This window comes from Camarhynchus parvulus, chromosome 4 (genome assembly GCF_901933205.1).
Source record: "Camarhynchus parvulus chromosome 4, STF_HiC, whole genome shotgun sequence".
NCBI classification, from domain to species: Eukaryota; Metazoa; Chordata; class Aves; order Passeriformes; family Thraupidae; genus Camarhynchus; species Camarhynchus parvulus.
The window spans coordinates 64,420,872-64,434,200 of NC_044574.1; the positions used below are offsets into that span (position 1 = coordinate 64,420,872).

Here is a 13,329-nt window from a genome sequence, read left to right on the forward strand (position 1 = left end):
TAGATGTTAAAATGTCATCCCCATGTCAGCTGTCCCAAAAAGGTGCACATTCTCTCCATTGTTCCTGTCTTCTGGCATTCAGGTGTGTACAGTCCAGACACACAATAAATGGAGCAAGCAGCAGTTGTTTGGTTTATCTAAAGCAGAGGCCAAACAAGCCCTAAATTAGATCAAGAAAAAAATTTTTTCTCATGGAAGTCACACAGCCATGTTCTTTCTCAAAGTCTAACTCCTCATCATTATAAAATAAGTATTTTCTCAGCCACTATCCCAACATTATTAGAGTCCACACATCATCTTCCCCCCTCATTTCAGCATGCAAAGCAGCAAACTCTTTTAAATGGCTTATTGAGATGATCATAAAGAGAACAACTTCTCCATTCCCAACCCTCTTGTGATGCTACTGTCCATTTCCTACTGCAGAGTGCACAGTAAGCTCAGAGCTGAACAGGACCAGGTGCCTTTTCAAATTCCTTTTGGAAGCTGGCTGATCACAGAACTTGACCTCGATGTTGCCATCACTGAATGCCTCCCTCCTGCCTTTGTCCGAATCCATGGGATCTTTCTGAGATGCACTTGGCTTTTTCCTCCTCATGGTAATTCCTGAGCTCCCAAGCTGCCTGCCTGGGGATGTGTTGTCTTTCATAATGCAGAAGCAGAGGGCGGACAGAAAATTTTTCTTGAAGTTCTCATTCATGAAAGCATACACAATAGGGTTGCAAATAGAATTGAAGAATCCTATGATCTGGACAATTGCAAAAATCATTTTGATTGTCACATCATCATATTCCTTCTCAAAATTACCTGGAGAGGAGAAGAGAAATATGTTCTAAGTACAGAATGTCATAAATGCTTACTACTTAGCCTGTTTATATGCAGTTTGGCATTAGATGTTTTTGTTTAAAATCAACAAAAACCCATGCTGCGAGCTTTTAACATTAGCAATTGAGTTTTCTCAACAAGATAAAATCAAGACCTATCACACAGTCCTGCTTTGTATGTAGGTAGTAGCAGAATCAAAAGAAAGAAAATTTATGAGCCAAAAAAGCTGACTGGCTGAACTACTGATTTATCTGCTACCATCTTTTTTGTGATGGAAGACAAAGAAACAGCTCCTGCCTTTAGCAAGTAGAGTACAACTACTGAAAATTTCCTCTTGTTCCTGCATATAGGCTGCTCCCGTATCCATGGAGGAGTGGGAGATGAACAGTGGAACACCCCAGAAAATAAGGCAAATAGCAAAAAAAGCCAACACAAAAGCATTGAGGGCATTTCCAAGCCAGTTTTCAGCAAAGAGCACTGAAAAACTCCAGCTGGATTCATTGGATATCATCACCGTGATGTCCAGTATTTATATTTCCAATATGCCTACCACAATAAAAGGGATAAATATTTCATTGTAAGTGTAACTCAAAACAGTTAAATTAAATATAATTAAAAACTTCAAGATGTTTTATGCTGAGAAATAACTTTTACCTTCCAGCAAATGAGGGCAGCATAACAGACACGTTAGAAAAAAGAATCTACACAGAGATGCTCACCCCTCTAATACTCCTGTTTTTCCGTAAAGCAGAACATCAACCTTGGCTATTAGAAGGTATTTTAGAGCTGAATGCTGTAGCATCATTAGCTTTTCACAATCTGAAATCCCATTACTAAAAAAAACCCCAAAACCCCAGACTTTATTCCATGAGATAGGGCAGGTACTCACCGTACTCCATCATCATGTGAATCACATGGAAAGGGGCCCAACAGACTGCAAAGAGAAACACCACTGTCACCATCATAACAATTGCTCGCTTCTTCTTCCTGAAATTGCACCAAGAATTCCACACTGAATCACTGGGAACTGGCTGGCAGTTACATATCTCTCTTCAAGTTACATCTGTGACTGTGTTCTGATGGCTGCAGATTCAAATAAAACCCTCAAGGAAAGCTCAGAAGTACACAATCCCCTTGGAAAGAAAAAAATGCATCATATAAATCTAGTACTTGATTCCTCTTTTTTGGGACAGCAGAGCACTTTGCAGCATGACATTAGCATGTCTTGCAAGGCATTTTCAGCTATTCAGAAGGAATAAAAAAGTCAGGAATAAAGCTTTCTAGAAGTCAAAGTTCCAAGTGCATTTTGCTTACAAACCTTGATATTTTAGACATTTCGCTCCCATGAATGGTTTGAAGAACTGAAGCGTCTCCCACTCGTTTCTTAATCCAGAGTTCATAGCCAATTTTAGTGTACAAAAAGAGCATCAGCATCAGTGGAAGAAGAAAGAGTATAACAAGAATAAAGGTCGTATAGATCTTCTGATAAATGGGACTGGCCCATTCTTCCAAGCAACAAACATGCACTTTTTCATATAGAAAGTCGTATTTAACCTGTAACAAATGCAAAAAAGATGAGTCACTTAAGGTGTTGATCCCAAGTGCAAAACCCAAGCACATTCAGATATTCCTTGCTCTTAATGGAACAACCAAAATTCAACAGATTTTTCAGAGTGACAAAAGTCTTTCAAGCACTTTTCCAATCAAATATTGGGTTCAATCCAAATTGACAAAAAGAGGCAGGGAGATGCTCTGATTTGTACTTCAAAGGAGACCTTGGCTACACATTTTCCAAGTAAAGATGGATGTATAGAAACCTTGCATGTTAGCTACTTTAAAAACAAGAAAATTATCAACATTCAGATTGACAAGGAGCAGATTCTGCCAAGCCTCCTGCCTGACCTCCAAACGTGTGTGGTAACTCATCAACTATAAGGAGCAGCTAATTAATTCTCAACTAAGCACAGTTCTTCCAGATGTTGGGGAGCATTGTGTCATCCTGAAACAACAATCTAAGCCCTCTATTCCTGTGTGCCAGTGCAAAAGAAATCCCCAGTGGAAGTCACAGATGTAATTAACTCTTCTTTGATGCAATTAGGGAGAGTAGGCATGACTAGACCCATACTAGCACACGCAAGCTCTAATCCTTAGCCTTTCCCAGGCTGGCACACAGAACCAAAGCTCCACCTCCCTCCCTTATCCCCCTCTAATTTCACAGGAGTTGATTCAATTTCACCTAAAGGTACAGGAAGATGCAGCAAGGACTCAGTTTAATAAGCAAACCCCCATTCGACCTAACCTACCTCAAGCCGCTGCACGTACCACATGGGCGACCCAACAATGAGAGCCAGCAGCCACACTATGCCTGTAAACAAATACATTTTTTCATACTTTGTCCAACAAGCAGGATTTGCTATGAACAGTTCAACAACTTTGAAAAGTCAGGCAAAGCAGAAAACTGTAGCAAATAATAAAGTTTTCTATGAGGTATTCATCAGTCAACACTCACATCAATAACAGCATGCTCTTTTGACATCAGCTTTCTGTCTCTCAAACTACCTCCATGTATTGATATTCCAAAGGGAAAAGCACTAAATCTGCATACGGAGCATTAAATAAACCTCTTTGTGTAACAATGGAAGGGTCATTTCCCTGTGACACTTCTTAATCAGTGCTTGCACATTTTGAACTTTTCCTGAAAAAAAAATAAATGGCTGCTAAAGGTTTATCTTTGTTAAGTACATTTTTGACTTCAGATGCTAAGTCCCTTGTGAGAGTTTTGGCTAGTGAATACTTCACTTGTAGGCACTATCCTTGAGCTCTTTTATAAAGGTCAATTAACTCTGCCTCTGAATCACCGGTCATATCACTGCCTTCTGTGGATCCACACTGAAGATCATTTCTCACACACAATTACTGGAGATGCTTAAAATCTTACCAAGCATGGTGAAAGCTCTTTTATTGGTGTACTGCCACTTCATTTTTAGTGGATGCACAATTCCCTGGTGTCTTTCCACAGCAATGCAGGTCATGGTAAGAATCTCAGTTACAATAGCAGTGGACTGGACAAATGGAACCATCTTGCAAGCGAAGGCACCTGCAATAATCAGAAAGTAAGGCATACAACAGCTCTTAACACTAGACTCCATTACTAAAACAACAGACCAAGATTTTCAGATTTATTGTAACATCTAAACTGCTGAGTCACCTATTTAAGCCATTTGTCAAATGCAGCTCTCCATAGCCATTCTTTATTGTACATCCGCAAAGCCAAGATTTCTAAGGACATATTCCCTTGTAAGTGTCACCAGAATGACACTTACCCTTCACTTTTGACCAAGTCTTCCATCATCTGTTTTCAAACACCTCAAGTTACAGAGCCATTTATTGTTTTTTCATTTTGGCAGCTTACTCTCCAGTTTATGAAGGTCTGAGTGTAACCTGTTTAAAGGTTTACCTTTTCTGCTGCTGCAAACACATTCCTTAAGCTCATTTACATATCACTATCTGTACACTTCACCATTTAATGCATTATCCTGTCAAGTGAGATTTATAGAGGAGGAGGCATAAGAGGAAAAATTTTAACTCTTCATCATCCTTCTGTTCTCCAAGTCTCCCTCTCTGCTGATTACCAGTTTATGTTAGTGCCACTTTCCAAACCAAATGCAATTTCCTGCCTGCATTTTCTAAGGTGTACAGGTTCCTATTGTGTTTATGCAACTTCAACTTTTATTGCTGACACAGCTTTCCAAAGTCCATACTCAATTTTTAACGTATTAGTCATTCTCCATTACCCATTCTCAAGTCCTAACCATCTTAGAAAGTCATATAAATAATTCTGTAAAAAATCTTACCTTAATGCCCTTCCCAATCTACTTCTCTTCTACCCATTTTTTGACCCTGAGATAATTTTCTCTGTCTGTATTTCCATAGTTCCCTTACAGTCTTACAGTTCAGTATTAGCTATTCATTTCAGCAACTGTCAGGGTTATTGTCCTTACCAGACCATTATTTATACCTTACTCAGATACAATCCATAAACCCAAAACAGCCTAAGAAGTATCTGATCCAATTTTCAGTCAAGATTTAAGATGCTACAGACACCTTAAGCAGTAACAGCACAGAAAACAGAAAACAAACATAAAACTCTGAAAACGTAATCCTATCTTCCATGAAGGGAACAAGGAAACTTCTGCTTGATGGGCCAGGCTAAAAGCCACTCCAGCTTACAAGAAGGAACTGGTTTGCTGCTGGTCTTGCCAATTCTACTTGCCCAAAAATCCCTTTTTCTGTGGCTCCACAAAGGGAAGGAGAGGACAAACAGTAATGGGTAGAAATCAAGCACCCTTCAAGCACATATTCAACACCAGCAACACGATGGATGTGCAACATAGATCTGGCTTACATCAGAACAAAAACACATGCAGCCCATTTTCAAGTTCCTTGAATGAAATCTTAGTTTTCACCCAATATGTATTTTTCCAGGGCATCAGGAAGAGCAAGACAAGACATCCTCACATCTTGTATCAACCGCAATTTATAAAATAAAATAAAATTCCCCCTGCTCCTTCCTTGGCATCAGTAATGCCTAAGGAAATGCCTCATGAAACAGAGCCAATATTTTACCAACTCAGCATCTCATCAGTTTCTCACTACACCCAGTAGAGAATGTGCTGCACACACAGCACCAGACCCACTTTGTCAAATTCACATCCTTCACCTAGTGGGCTTAAACTTCTGTTGTGAGATAAAACCAAAAGCAAGATCAAATCCTACCTACTCTGCACACGGCAAATGGTGAAAGTGACCAAAGAGTTGGTTTTACATTTTTGCTTTGCTAAGTTAGAAGAGACTCCTGCTACAAATAACAAACAGAAGAGCCAAATTTGTTAATGAAATGTTTAACTTCCTGCTTCACTAAGGAAATAAGTTCAAGTCTGAGTGCTGAAGCTGGGGGAAAACTGAAAACAAGCAAACAAACACAAAACAAAACTGAAAAAAAATCCCCAAACTTTCACCATAGGCTATTTCTTACAGTTTGAAAAAGGCCAGACTCAAATCCACTTGAACTATACCTGCCTTACAGGGATTGCCCTGTAATGCACTACTCCTCCACTGAAGTCCCAGCATCCCAGGGTATTCTTAGGAAGTCAAGTTGTATCACTGTTACTCAAGGAACAAAATGAGACAAACTTTCACCATCAGTCTGGTGGGTCTGGTGGAATTTCCAGCTGGTGCCCAACTACTAAAGAACAAAGGGAACACCTCAAATTGGGAGAGAACTCTCAAATTCCCAGATGCCCATTTTTTTTTTTACAGATGTCTTCTCATTTTCTTCCCAGCAACCACACTGTCAAAGAGCACAGACTATCACTCACTATGCCTTGAGCTGAACTCTCCCAGGAGAAAAGGCTGCAAAAAAAACCCTAATTCATCTTTCTGAAGACAAAACCACAAAAAGTAAGCACTTAAACTATACAAAAGTAGTTAAAAGCAAAAGTCTACATAATGCCTGCAGGTTGAGCCTACTGAGCTGGACAAATGACATGAGCACTTCCAGAAATGGGAAGCAAAAGGATATTTTCCATTAGACACAGCTGGCTGGAATAGAAACACCTGCTCTGAGGCACACAGCACACACTTTGGGGACTTGGAGGCCACAACAAAACAGCCACAAAGTTGTTTTATAAACAAGAAACACCATGATATTTTCAAATGAATAATAGGTAAAAGCTAGTCAAAAAGCATCTATGTATCAAAAGTAAAAACAGAACACGACTTCAGCTTCCCTGAAGCTTCTGATGCCACCATGCACAGGGTCTCTGGGTGTCACTGTTATTAACAATAAAATATCCCTTCAGAGCTCTGGTGCTTGCCCTGAATTGTTACTCACTACACAAATGCTTCCCATTATCTGAAATCATGAGATCTTCAAGTGCCTTGAAATTCAAACCTCCATCAAGGTTAAAAGACTGGTGAGCAAGGAAGTCGCCCCTCCTTCACAGAAGTATTTAAACCAGATTTGCTTAGGGGGAAAAGAGAAAGAAAAGCTGTTTAGGATGTCAGGGCCACCTGTCAGAATTCAATGGAATTCTGACATCAACACACCTGAGATCCATCCACCCTCCTTACTATGTTTGAATGGGATTTAATTCCGAGTCCTTGTACTTGGCAAAATAGTGACTATTCTTCACATCAAGTCTCTCCTTCATTTTTAAACCCACAGTTTTATTTATAAATCTATAGCAGCCATTCCCAACTGCTTAGATAATTACTAGAGACTTTCTCCAGATCTTTCAATACTTCCAATTATGTAACTTATGTTTTCAAATTACAAACATGAACAGGCCTTTACAGATGGAAAATGAAATTTACTGTGAAATAAGGTAATTATTTCAGCACAGCGCATGCACATTTCACCTAATATTTAATCCATTTGTGTAGAACAGGCTTCATCTGCAGCAAGAAGAAATTGATACAGCCCCATTCTCAAGTGTCTGTTAGTTCAAAGTCTCTTAGGGAAAAAACTGAGAAAAAAGTGCCAAATTCTATTATATGGAAGACATGGTAACTTTTGAGAAAAAGAAATTAATTATGCTACTACATCGTAGTAAACACAGTGAAATTAAAATAAGACTGAGATGGGCAAAAACCCAGCTGTGTCAAACACATACATTAAAACCATTTCAAGTGAATTTTCACATTTGTGTTCAGACTTAACACAGAGTAAAAGAAGTTTTTACTAGCTTAAATCATGGTTAAAATCCAGCTGGTAAAAAAAAACAGCTGGTGGCTGTTTGGAACATGGTTTGGAGATTATATGACTAACAGATAAATACAAAGAATAAAAGTCCACTTCAGTGAGGTTCAGTTAAGGTTACTGAAATCTCACTCCATAAGTTTTCCCAATGCTGGGTTAAAGGCTGAAGTGCTGAGATCGCCTCAAAATCACCGGAACTGCCTTAATTTCTGCACTGGTGGCAGTACAGAAAAGTGTTGACTCTTCTGAATAATTTAAATAATGATAACACTTTAATTAATACCATAAGTATGTATCAAAATGTTTAAATTCCCACACTGTTAGGTTTTCAGAGAACACTTCCAAGGGACTGCTAGTCAAGACAGCACTGCAGCATCTAATACTGACCACCATTAACTGGGAAAGAAAATCATTTGCAGCAGAAAATCATATTGGGAATGAAAATAACTAATTGGTTCTCCTTTTCAAGAGGCTAAAAGTATTCCTTATGCACTGCTTGCTAAAAACTGCATTGATTATTCAAGCAGTGAATAGTTTTCCCAACAACAACACATTCAGAGACTGCGAATATAAATGACTCTCTCATAAGCGTTTTATGCCTTCATTATCGGACACTGTGGCTGGAACTGTGATTTAGTCATTTCAAATACCACTTCTTTTATCAGGGTTACAAAAGTAAAAGCCTGAAAGCATTCTCTGATAAATGTTAAACTGCTCCTTCCTCTGGTAAAAGGCTGTTGATCTTGCCCTTGCACTAGAATTTCTGTCACAGCTTGTCATGAGCTCTCTCCACCTCACTTGAAGCAAGCAAGCTGATTTCTCTCACATTTTGTAACTTGGGGCAGTCATCATCACACAGATGATAGCCCTAAGGGCTGCATACCTGGGCAATTCGTTGTTTTACATCAGTTCTTGGTACAGAGGCAAGATTTAGTTCTCACCCCTCAGCAAGGAATGTTTATGTGTTCTCACACATAAGGGAAGTTTTAAGGTAACACCCTGCTGGACACATGATAATTGGTAAGTAAGAGAAAGCACCTTCAAGACTCAGCTGAGTACAAGGTGCCAGTTTTTCACCAAGCCTTTGGAGAAGATGAAGCTGTCACATCAAGAGGCACCCACTCCTCTCCTGAGGGGCAGCTGGAGGACAGACAAGATCAGTATTAGGAGCGTCTCAGATTACCCACTGCTCTCAAAGTGACAGGCAAAGTCACCCTCTGACCCCTGTCCTGAGAATACACATCCCAGCTGACAGCATGCAAAATTCACAAGAATGTAGGACGGTGCTGGCTGTATTCTAAGCTCAAGTTGTGCCCTTATCTTTGGCCAGGACTGTTATATTCGACAACATTAAATTAATTCTCCCGTCGGCCCAGGCAGCTCTGTAAAGACAACACTCAGCCAATCAAGCAGTGCCAGGAAACAAAGCAACTCTTGTAATATTTGACCCAGAGACAAAAGCCCAAATTTATCTCTACCAGTGCTGTCATCAGTACAACAGGACCACTACTGCTGCCTCCCACGTATGACTATATGAGAGCAAGGCCTCAACTGCTTCAGCTTGCACCAAGACACACTACTGCTGTATGCATCCATTTACTCCCACTTGAGCTCCCATTTCATCCTTCTTATCAATACATAAAATCCCAGAGATCATTTATGACAAAGCCACAATCTTCATTTTCTTCTGAATTAGAGAGATGAGTATGCTGGATTTTCATTCAAAGCTCCCCATCAAATTACAGCCATTTCAGCTGCCGAGTTTAAATTGGGAAATTAAATCACATACTGTCACTATTACACTCACACAGATACACAGATTCTAGAGACATCAGAGAATCAAAAGCAGGACCAGTTTAAATCTATTCTTAGTCAATATGGTGCTGCTTCCAGTTGTTACCCATAAAGAGTTAAAGGGTCTGTGTTAATGCTGCTTGATCATCAGGCAAAGTGAGGCACACTGAAATTTTTAACTGCAGGTGAAGTTAACGGTGTGTAAGTGAAAATACTATGGAAAAAGTCACAGCTGCAGCTACTCTGAAACTGAGGCTGATGTTTTGTTTACATTACAGTGTTTGCAGTCCTCTCCTCCCCTCTCCCATTCTTCTGTGGGTTTCGGCAGGGGAACAAACACAAACACGCATATACAAGCGTGGAAATAAAGCACCAGCTCTAAACTAAACACAAGTACAAAACATACACATCTCGGTTCCCATCACCTAGTACAGACACTTGTTTTAGTGATTCAAGTAAATCAAGACAAAGTGACTAAAGGTTCAGAATCCCAGATCAATTTCTAGCATCAAGTGTCTCAGGATGCACCACTTTGTCCACCAAGGATAAATCACCAGTCAAATCACTTTTTTCATAACAGAGTTGGATCTTGCACTACTCAGTGATGTTGCCTTACAGTGGATGAGAACAAGATTTTTTTGGACTCCAAAATGAAAGGCAAAAGGCATATTAAACCAGTTAAGCCAGCAAGGAAAAGACTCCTCCAGGACTGGCAGGCTCTGATTTGCAGTACAACTTGAATCACCACTCATGCCTCACCATGTCAGCATCAGGAACCAGATACCCTTGGGATACCATCAGTGCATGTATTTGTTTTCCCTAATTGTACTTCACACCACCCATCCCCCAGAGTAAAGGGTTAACACCCATCCACGGTATTACTTATTATGTCCTCCCAACACTGTGTCAATTCAAGGTAATTTCACCAGATCAAAAGACCTATGAACTCAGTTCTACTGAAAACGCTCTAGAACAGCAAAGAGGGCAGGCAAAAATACAGTAATCCCCAGAGAACAGTGTACTTTAGCTGCCCAAATACTGAATATCTGAAGAGATTTGTTGTAACTATGCCAGAGCTTTTACATTCACTACTTGTAGATTTTTGTCAGGCACCCTCAGTAACAGTGTAAATAAAGACATACATATTTTCCCCATAATGTTCCACCTGCCCATGCTCTATCTCCTGTAATTCACCCCAAACAGAGGCTTCAGTTGATTCTCATCAGATATTTGGTCAAGCTGACAGATCAGAGCCTTCCTTAGGAGAGAGAAAAATCACAAAGCTTATCTTCCCCAAAACAGCTCATAAGAAAATAGCACAGTTGTCCTTAGTATCAGTTGTCCCAGGAGCTTTGGATTCATCACTTCTCATTGAAGTTTCTGTAATAAAGCCCATTTCTCACATGTGCTCCAAGTCTCCTCTGACCTGTCAATTCCCACCCAGCATTCCAGTCTGTGGGAAGTTCTGGAATTAAATCTCCATGTTCTGACAACCTTCACTGTTGTCTCCAAACAACAGAAACACAGTAAGCCTTGGAAATTGAAACATCAATGTGTCACTTTATCAACATCTTTCCTGATCATTCTGAAATATTCTGAAAAATATTTCAATTTGTGGTTGTACAAGATGTCTGCTACTTGCTGCAAAACCACCCCTTTTATTTTTTCACTTATAATTGTCAAACACTGTTTAAAGAAAAGAAAACCAGGAAAACAAATATAATTTACAATTCTACTGCACCTTTCTCTGCTTGCTCTTTGCTACTTTGGAACTGGGATGCAGAGAAAAGGAAAACAAATTCCTCTTTCCAGGCAACAGGGAAGCTTTGCCAAAAGGTTCTTCACATCAACAGGAATACAACACAGCTCCCAAGAATAAAAAGAATTTAAAAAAAATTAAAGGATGCATTATTTCTGCATAAATTCTACAGGTTCTCCCAGTCACCTGTTCCTTCAAGGTCATTCTTTTTCCTCACAAAATGTTAAGGAGGACTGTCTCCGAGCTGACAGCTGTCAGAGGAACTTAAGCTACACAAAGATTGATACCTCACTTGCCAGACAGATTTCATTACTTAGCAAGAAAAGGAAAAAAAAATAGAAAGTAGTACGGCAAGGTTCCACACAACGAACCGCTTCCCACCCGCACACCGCAACTTTGAAGGAATACAAGGAGGAAAGCGCACTGGGTTATTTGAACATAACCTGAGGGAGGGATGGAGCGGGCACCCCTCACAGGGAGCGGGAAGGGGAAGGGTGCCTCACTCCTCACTGAGGGCAGCAAGGAAGGGTCCCCCCCTCAGAGACGGGGGAACGCCGGTCTCGGCGGCGGCGCTGCCCCCTCCCCGCCGCCCGGCCCCGGCACCCACCGCCGAGCCAGTTGGAGGAGATGTTCTGCAGCATGGTGAAGGGCACGCAGAAGAAGGCGATGAAAAGGTCACTGAGCGCCAGGGAGCAGATGAAGATGTTGGTGACGGTCCTCATGGCTTTGCTGCGGGTCACCACGTAGAGCACCAGGCAGTTACCGAAGAGCGCCAGGGCGAAGATGAGAACGCAGATGAGGACGAAGGCTATCTTGGTGCGCCCCGGCAGCTCCGGGATATACACCAGCGGCTGCAGCCCGTAGAGAGAAATGAACTGCTCCCGCGTCACATTGTTGTCCCGCAGGAGCTGCGCGAACTGCTCCGGGGTGATGTTCAGCGACCGCATGACGCCCGCTCTGGGTTCGACACCCCACCCTCCGCCGCCTCAACGCCACCGCCCGCGCTCCGCCATGGCCGGACCACTGCCCCTGTGGTGGCGGAGAAGGGAGGGCGCAGGGCCGGGAGTGGACCGGGAGCAGCCCGCGGGCGGCGGCGGCGGCTCCGCCCGGACACAAACTTGGAGCGGCGGCGCCGCCCGCGGCCGCGGCAGGGGCAGCAGCCAATCAGCGCGGGGTGCGCGCCCGCCCCGGCCCCAGCGCTGTGGAGCGGGACGGGCGCGAGGCGGCTGCTGTGAGGGGGAAGCGCGCGGGAAGCCCCTCAGATCGCCGCCCCTCACAGCAGCGCCGCTCTCTCACAAGCCCTCACAGCGCTGGGACCCTCCTCTCACAGCAGCGCCGCTCTCTCACAAGCCCTCACAGCGCTGGGACCCTCCCCTCACAGCAGCGCCGCTCTCTCACAAGCCCTCACAGCGCTGGGAGCCCCCCTCACAGCAGCGCCGCTCTCTCACAAGCCCTCACAGCGCTGGGACCCTCCTCTCACAGCAGCGCCGCTCTCTCACAAGCCCTCACAGCGCTGGGATTCCTTCACAACCTCCCCTCACAGCGCTGGGAGCCCTCCTCAGAGCTGCCCCCCTCACAGACCCTCACACACCTGCCCCTCACCGCGCTGCGTCCCCCAACCTCCCACTGCACTGGGACCCCCTCAGAGGTGCCCCTCACAGCATTGCATCCCACTCGCTGGTGTCTCCCCAGCCCAGGCTCACAATGCTCAAAGGTGGGTGCTGAAACTCCCAAACCAGCCTCTCCTCACATTCGGATCAGGCTGAGCGGGAAAGGAAAGAGCTGATGCTGTAGGGAACGCGGCCTCCTGCGTGAGGGGAGGCTCATGCCACCCACAGCAGGTCAGGCTGGTGCTGATTCATGCCCATCCCAAACAAGGCAGTGTAGGGATTTTATCTGCCCTGCCAGCCCCCTTTGTGCCGACGCCACTCCCAAAAAACTGAAACGACTCCCCAAAGCTCAAAAAGAAAAGTGGTTCTCTACACTTCACTGAGAGGACAGGAGGCTCCTGAAGACCCCTTTCCCAGCAGCACAACCACTCTCGTCAGGGGAGATGTGACCAGATTCCATCCCATACAACCTGGCTGGCAAGGCAATGCAGGTAAGGTCATAAAGGCTAGTAAGGTGCACTCAGCTAAGTGACTGCAAAAAATAAATAAATAAAAGCCTCTGCAGTTTAAATATGAATAATAGT

General features: G+C 42.9%; 1 protein-coding gene across 2 annotated transcripts; it reads right to left on the minus strand.

Annotated features, from left to right (window-relative positions):
- Positions 1 to 214: 214 nt before the first annotated feature.
- QRFPR (pyroglutamylated RFamide peptide receptor) lies at positions 215 to 12,247 on the minus strand. Of its 2 annotated transcripts, none has more exons than XM_030947517.1 (6): positions 11,743 to 12,247; positions 3,761 to 3,919; positions 3,126 to 3,187; positions 2,141 to 2,376; positions 1,712 to 1,756; positions 215 to 804 (listed from the first exon to the last, which is right to left on the minus strand). In XM_030947517.1, exons 1-6 carry the CDS (start codon positions 12,080 to 12,082, stop codon positions 801 to 803), a joined length of 846 nt encoding a protein of 281 aa, XP_030803377.1. In that variant the 5' UTR covers positions 12,083 to 12,247; the 3' UTR covers positions 215 to 800. The 2 variants fall into 2 exon arrangements, with proteins under 2 accessions (XP_030803377.1, XP_030803376.1); XM_030947516.1 differs by having other exon boundaries at positions 1,712 to 1,809.
- Positions 12,248 to 13,329: the final 1,082 nt, after the last annotated feature.